The 8,314-nt window shown below is 33.9% G+C and overlaps 1 protein-coding gene across 1 annotated transcript in view; it reads right to left on the reverse strand.

Moving 5' to 3' along the window:
* Window positions 1–8,314, reverse strand: part of SLK (STE20 like kinase) — a 42,171-nt gene that overhangs the window by 24,150 nt on the left and 9,707 nt on the right. The window contains exons 3-5 of the mRNA XM_015812788.1: window positions 3,879–4,043; window positions 1,782–1,830; window positions 1,034–1,183 (exon numbers count right to left, since the gene is read on the reverse strand). Of these exons, the coding sequence (XP_015668274.1) occupies window positions 1,034–1,183; window positions 1,782–1,830; window positions 3,879–4,043 (364 nt within the window). The remainder of the gene's footprint in view (window positions 1–1,033; window positions 1,184–1,781; window positions 1,831–3,878; window positions 4,044–8,314) is intronic.

An 8,314-nucleotide genomic window follows, 5' to 3' on the forward strand; every position in this document is an offset into this window, starting at 1 on the left:
ATTGGAAGAGTCCAATTCTGCCTACAATGGAAGACTGGAGATTGAAAGTTTCGTATCTTGCTGAAATGGCAAAGATTTCGGCTTATTTGAAGAATCATTCAAATGAACAATTTTTATCAATATGGAGAAGATGGATTGTTTATATTCAAAAGAAGCATAGAGTGATAGAATATAACTTAGGGTTTTAGATTTTTTTTTATTATTATTATTCTGTTTACTTTTTCTATTTTTTCATGTAGATTAAGATACTTTGTGGAGTTAGAGATACTAGTATTTGCTTACTTATATATGAATATTATCCTGGGATTAGGTTTGGGAAGTCCGGGGGGGTGGGTGGGGGTTTTTTACTTGTTATTGTGTTTATTATGCTTGTGATTGTTTTTTATGATGGAAAATAATAAAACTTCTTTGGGAAAAAAAAAAAAAGAAAATTCCTTAATTTCACAACATATGGACAGACTCAACCATAGTTTCAACTAGGAAACTTAGCATCCTAGACCAAACTGAATCAAAAAAATGCCAGGGAATTCCTAGAACCTTGGCACTCAAATAGATCAGCCATCAACAGGCACATAGAGATAAACAACATTATAAGCAGGGATTGACACCAAAATTAACACCAGACAACCAAGAAGTAAACAATATCCTAATCAAGGAACTACCAATAAGAAAACAACGCTTCCACTAACACTGACAGGGCAAGCTCAGAGAACAAATCCCATTTCCTTTTAGCACTGAAGATGTTGGGTAAAAAAAGGTCTGCAAACAACTATGCTCAAAATGCATCAAGGACTTCACAGTTCAAGCCTGAGCTACATATGTTCTCTTCTTTTGGCATTATCTGTGTTAAGGTACTTCATGCAATGGGAAAAAAACAGTTTTCTTTGACACTGAAATCAGCTAAAGCAGATCTACTAATTAAGTTCCTATGACATAGAAACAGCTGTCTATATTTATTGAGAAACTATTACTGATACTACACTAATATTAAAACAATGTAACTCTATTCTACTTTAAGAAACAGAATACTCACCTAGTTTAATATCTCCATCCAATGTGAAAAGAATATTGCCAGCTTTCAGATCTCGGTGAATGATCTTGCTTTCATGCAGATAATGTAGCGCCTCAAGAGTCTGCCTGCAAACTACCCTGATCTGTGGCTCTGTCAGTGGTCTTTCCAGTTCTACAAGCAAAACATACTCTTGGATTTAAATGTCTTCTTTTACCAAAAAAAATCTTGATAATTAAAGCAAAATAATAATTAAAGCAAAATTAAAGCAGAAGTTGGGGGAGGAGTGGTGCCAAGTGAAATGATCCAAAATAGATTATAAATATTTTAACATTAAAATGACAAAGCAGAAAATATGGTCGAATAAGCCAATTCTACTTTATTGTAAAGCTACAATTAACAAAATCTTGCAATTTGCAAATACAATTCACCTACCATCTCCTTTATAGTCTGAGAAACTAGAGAGGGTCCCATCTGAACCTCTTGCCCTGCCCACTAACCAGTGCAAGAATACGCCGTGTCTTATCTGTTCCCTTATTTCTTGCATTTCTTCAATATCCCAAGGTCTTTCCCACTATCATCACACATAGGCTTTAAAATTGAATGATTATTTAAACTCATGGTCTAACATTATGCGTTCATGTATATTTATCTCTGAAAATTAAACTAAAAAAGAAAAGCTAGGCATTAATGTATTAATGGTGTAAAAAATAACAGAAACTACCAATGAAATTGTCTATTTTTCCAATATTTTGAATGTTGTCATACTTACCCAACATTACTGCATCAACTGCACCACCAGCACAGAACTCAATGAGGATCTGCATATTTAAAGAAAATAATGTAGATGTTTACTTTTCAAATTATTGCAGACCAGGAATGAAGCTTCCCTATCTACACTAAACGTCTGGTTAGAAGTGTGCAAAACAGTTTGAGTGTGAAATGTTTTAACTCAAAATGCTCACTCTTGAGTTTGAAAGAATTGCTTCAAGCTTGAAGAAGTTGCTCTGTCTTCCTAAAACAGGGGTCTTCAAACTTGGCCCTTTTATGACTTGTGGACTTCAGCTTCCAGAATTCCTCAGCCAGCGTGCCTGGCTGAGAAATTCTGGGAGTTGAAGTCCACAAGTCATAAAAGGGCCAGGTTTGAAGACCCCTGAACTAGAAAGTAGTCTGAGCTTACTGAAAATATTGTCTGCTCAAAATTGCTCCTTTCTGAATTCAAAATAGGTTGCCCTAAGCCTGGAACACTCCAATATGTTAGGATCAACACCAGAATACTTTCTATGAGGGCAGGACAGCTATCTTCGAACCCCGACATTGTTTTCAGAGATTCTGAATTAAAACATTTTGCACATCTCTACTTCTGAGTTTCATTAGTTTCTTTTACCATTGTTTTCATTCTTTAGACAAACTTGGTGAGACACATAATATCGGTTCTATTGTGGAAATAACTTGTCTGTTGTTCAGCAAGCAGTGCAGTTAAAAAGTTTCACTGGGCAAGTGGTGCTGTAATTTTTCCAGAGAGAACATGAATTTAAATAAAATTACAATTATGGCTTAAAATGTCATTCCATTAAAAGAAAAAAATGAACAAAGAAAAATATTTTACCTGCTACAATAACAGAATTTTATGATATATTGATATTGATACTGATATATCAATAATAATCAATGGGAACTGTGATTCTATTAAACTTCGGGGAAATCAATAAGTTTGGTTAATTTCATTAAAAGGTCCAAACCTTGTGTAATTCAAAAATCAAACATGGTTCATAATCTTTATGTTTCAGAATATATTAAACATAAGGTATGCGTTTGGAATGAATCTTGAATATGATATACTAGCTGTATCAATGCCTACATTCTTTAAGAGTTGCTTATTTCTCCAAATTTGTTCTACCAAAAATTAAATAGAAAAGAGTCATGTAGCCTGGCCTCTGTATTTCTTTTATTAGATGAAATTAAGTCAGGACATGACTAATGAATAGAACAGAATATGTTTTCTTCAAGTTACTTAGGTCACCAAATCTGACTTGCCTTAGTAATCAGTAATCAGTTATTCTTTCTTTTCTTCCTTCCTAGTTGCTTTAGTGTCTTTCCAACTAGTTAAGCAATTCCTGTTGTTTGGAAACATGAATGGCATTTGCCTTGTTTCAAAATATGACATAAATCTTTCTTCCTCTTTCTGAGTGGAAGGGGAGAGAGAAATTATGGTCCAATTTTTCTCACAGGTGAAAAAGGAGAATAAAATCACCAATGCACATACAGTGCTATGCCATAACATTGTTAATTGTTGTCCACAGCAAAAAGTATGATTGTGCTCATTCAGACTTAATGTTATATATAAAATAGGTAGTTATAATTCAACAAATCATCATTAAGAAAATCCTAAGTTATAGTTAAGTGAAAACTCAATCATTCACATGGCAATGGAGTAGGTATTATTCAAGCATATTAAAAAATGGTATTTGACACTGTGTTCCCCTTCTTTCATATTTCTCAAACATCCCATTGCAGCATAAAGCCCAAGTTCACAAAAAATATGACAGAGGGATTGAATTTAGTCTTTCTACTTTGGCTGGCACAGCCTGCGCACTCTAGCCTAAATCTGATATAGAAGACAATATTTTTCTTTGTACTTATGCACAGCTAACAATTTCTACGAAATGATTCTCCATGAACAGCCAGCCAACATTATTTTGAAATGTTTAAAATGTTCACCATTTCCAATAGATGCAGTGAATTGCAAATCTGTCTCTAAAAATGTATTTTAAAAAAATGCAGATTGCATGGAGGCAATGTTAAGATTTAATACACCGTAGCTTTTCTTCATTAAAGCATGTAGTTAAGAACAAAAGCAAACTCTTACCCAAAGATTATTTTCATAATAAAAAGCATCTAGCAATTTGACAATATTAGGATGATCACAGGATGCTAAGATATCAATTTCAACCATGTAGTCTTCAAGTTCTTCTTCAGATTTAGTATCAATGACCTTTGCAGCAGCAAGGACTTTTGTTTCTTTGTTCTGAGCCTGCAGAAAACATTAAAGCAGAACACGTTGGTTATTTTATTCATTTATACTGTGGACATTTTATCCAAGTGTTCCTCCATGTTCTGGATATTTTGTAAATACATACTAGCATGTACTGGATCATCTATTCTAGAACATATTATTAGCACTTTCAATGCAAGCTTTCCTTCTTCTGCAAAGCCTTCACGTTGACACCATCTTACTGAACAGTCAACTAAGGCAGAAAACAGAACACATCTGTGTTGTCTAGATAGTATTATAATCTGCCTATTTCTTCCAAGTATCAGTACTAAGGCTTATTCTATTCCCAAATTAATTGGGAAACCAAAATGTACAAAACACAAAGCACATGAAAACAAACTCTACACTAGGAATTCTCTGCATATAAAAGCATGTGATTTACTATTATGCAATGGTTTCTTTGCAGGACCAACCATTTCCACTTTGCTAAAGACTACTGAGTATTCAAGATTATGTACTGTATTCAGGTTAGGCTCTAATGCTTATTAAACTATTGTAGCATACTTCAAAACATTTTTATATAATATGATAAAGTGACTTGCTGTAGTCAGGATAACTAGTATAAATAAATTTTATTTATTCATTCCTTCAATTTATATGCATGGATTCTCATACAGTCAAAAGTAAAAAATTAAATGCTATATCAAGCCAGTTATTAAAATAAAGAACAGATGGAAATTGTATTTGTACCCAAAAGAAAATTACTTCTATTCCTTTAGGATTGGACAGAACAAAGAGGTTCAGAAAATCTGAATACTGATTGCACTACTGTATAAACAAAATTTATATGTGGAATATAATTGTTGTTGCAATTCTTTTGCAATGGCTTGACTTTTTGAGAACATAAATCTATTTATGTTCTTGTAGTATTTTACATTGACAATTGAAAGAACTCTGACAAATTTCATACAACTCTTAATATTCCAATGCTCTTATCTCCATGCAGTCACTGCTGTCTGCATAGAACAAGATTCCCCACAAAAAAATTAAATTACTGAAAAGCTGATATCACAATCGTTGGATGACCTCGCCCAGTAATTTAATACAAATGTTAAAAAACAGAAGGGAACGAGGACTGAACCCTGTGGTACCCCTTAAATTAGGAGTCTTCAGGCTGACCTCTCTTCCCTCACTACAACAGATTGAAACCATTCACAGAGGAAGAAGCAAAAACACTGCAAAAAGATAACCCCAATTTTTTGCTAATCCATAGTCAACTTTAGATTATAAGGATTTTCAAAATAATTTCAGGTTTATTCCTAAAATATTATACATTCTAAATACCACTTAAGGCAATCAAGGAAGAGACGCAGTAGATTAAAACCCATTATCCTTTAATTCATTCATCAATTATTAAAGATCTATGAGCTATATAATTAAGAATTATTAGTCTGCATGGAAGTCTAAGTGCCTGCATAATTTTATACATAGCTTTAAAAACCCTACCTTTCCTTTTCAACATATTATTCAGAGTTTCTTAGAGTAGCTTGTACAATAAAAAATGAAAACAATTCTCACTTTGAGGTTTGTAATCTCAGAAGAGAAACCATTTTAAAATTCTGCTCTAGTTGGATAATTATCAGTTCCTATTCATAGGACCATTACTAACTGCTCTCTGGAAAGATTCCCAAAAGAAAGGAGCTCCAACTATATTCTTGTTTTTCAGGACTCTCTCCCATTTATATAGCCACACTTCTTAACTTTATGATTCTAAGTGGCTTAAAATGCAAAACATAAAAACAAAGCTGAGATCCCTGAACATTATAACAAAGCTGAGATCCCTGAAAACTACAATCCAATCAAACCCTATAAGTGGGGCTTCCACTAATAGCCTGGCCCCACAGCCTGAGGCAAAATCTAGGTCTTCCAGATTTTCCAAAGTTTTCCAGATGGTTTATATAGTTAGGACTATCCAGATCTCTGGGAAATGTTCCATAAGACTAACGGTGCTATAATGGAGAAGGCATGCTCTTGGTTTGCATTAGATGACACTGTTTTAAAGGAGAGAATAAGCCCATCATGTTAGATATAATACTGCTAAAGATAATAAGGGATTGACAGTTCCACAAGTAACCTGGCCCAGTACCATGGAGAGCTTCATAGGTGATAACCTACTTTAAATTATACCCGGAAGACTTGAATCCCACAAAGCAAAGACATTATAATAAATAACTATAACTAGTGTTATCAGTTTGCATCCAAAATTCCCTGCACTTGTATGTTCTGGAACCACCAGATTCTAAATTGGTCTTCAATGGCAGGCCCCTTTAGAGCACACTGCAATAATCCAACAAGGAAGTAAGGCATGTGTTCCAGGAGAAGCACAACTGGTGCATTAGATTAAGTTGTGCAAAGGCCCTCTTGGTCATGTCTGTCACCTGCTCATCAAGTGGAAACTGTGAGTCCTGAAATACTCCAAAGACTGAAGTGAACAACTGAGTATCATCAATGTGTTGATGGTACTAATCCCAAAATGGCAATAATTCCAAGATGGCAATAATCTCACCCAGCAATTGTATGTAAATGTTAAATAGGAATGGATCAGAGCTGCAACTTGGGGCGGCATCTTGCACTGTAATATTTAATAATGACTGGAATATTTGACAAGATATTTAACCTGCAAGATAGGATACAAATAAATGTTACAAATAATCAGGAATGGAAATTATATACAAACTTCCCCACAATTTCAATTTTACAGGACTATGTTCAGAATACTACAATTAGCTTCTGAACCTTCTAAATCTAGTTAACAGAATGGGACAAAACTTGCAATTCAGAAGTAAATATTTTTTCCTATGGTGATAACTGTAGTTATTTCACTTTGAGCTCTTAACTGTATTTGTGTTCATCAAATGCAATGGACCAATTCTTTGGAAGCATAATTACAAACAAGTTGCCATGTTCTTCTGTAATCCAAATCTAAGAACATATTAAAATAATAAATATACTCCAAGGAGTTCTGTTTTAAACAGAGTATTGTTATGAAACTTATATAAAACAAGCAACAGCTCAAAAATATTAAACGTTTAGGAAATAATTGCCATTACATGCTAATTATTTCAGGGTCCACAACTGAAGATACCAGTACCTTATCTGAGCCAGGGTATTTTTTCTCTTCAAACAGTAGTTCTATAAACCTAAAGAGAATCAGTAAACTAAATATGAACTGAAAGTACAGATTCATTCCATCCCAAAATGTATTTTGGATAAACCCATATAAGTATCTAAATAATTGGGGCATTGCTCCCTAGAAGATAAGTAATAATTACCATTACAATAAACTTAAGACCAACTTACAATCACAAGATAGAAGTGCAAATGCACATTTGTGCCGTTGGGCTAAACATACATATTTCAGAAAATGTTTTTGCACATAAATGCAAATAAAAGCAAAAGCACGTAGAAAAGAAGAGCAATACAGCTCTGTAGGGTTGACACTATTCCCCTAAAATCACTTTCCAAGGTGAAGAAGCATTCTCTTTCTCCGTGAAAAAAATCTTCAATATCTTTAACATAATTATCTCTATGTGTGCCTTCAAGTGAGTTCTGATGCCTGATGACTATCTCGACATATCCCTCTTTTTTGGGGGAGGCAAGATTTTGGAAGTGGTTTGTCATTATCTGCTTCCTCAGGCTGAGAGAGAATGATTGGCCCAAGATCACCCAGCTAGCTTTGTACCTAAGGTGGGACTAGAACTAATGGTCTCCTGATTTCTAGCCCAATTCCTTAAGCACTACACAAATTTGACTCCAAGACAATTATCGAGAAAACTAAAAATATCTCTTACAATATAAAAATATACTGAATATTTTTGTAATGTCATTAATCCCAAACATTTTGTCTCAAACAAAATACGTGATGAATCTTTCCCAAAAGCCAATCAGAGTGCATCTTTCCAATTTTATTAAACATTCTATTAGCAGTGCAAATGTTAGTACCTTGTAATTATGTATTACGTTGCACAATACATTCAAAAATTTGTTTCACAATGTGCTAAGAAGGCATTCTTCTTTTTAAATGTTAAAAGAATCACTCCTGCTTTAAACTGCAAAGCAGTCACTCACAATGTACAAAGTCCAGGATAAATTTTATCAATGCATCTACAGATATGGAAGACTGCCTTTGAAACAATTGACTTAATTTTCCAAAGGATTAGATGGTTTGAGAATGCTATCATGCTTTACGAAACACCTTTCTGACTGCTTTGGAAATATTTTCTTTCTGTCTATCTAGTTCTGTCAAAGTT

The sequence above is a fragment of the Protobothrops mucrosquamatus genome, unplaced genomic scaffold (assembly GCF_001527695.2).
Source record: "Protobothrops mucrosquamatus isolate PMUCROS unplaced genomic scaffold, P.Mucros_1.0 scaffold110, whole genome shotgun sequence".
In the NCBI taxonomy this organism is placed as follows: domain Eukaryota; kingdom Metazoa; phylum Chordata; class Lepidosauria; order Squamata; family Viperidae; genus Protobothrops; species Protobothrops mucrosquamatus.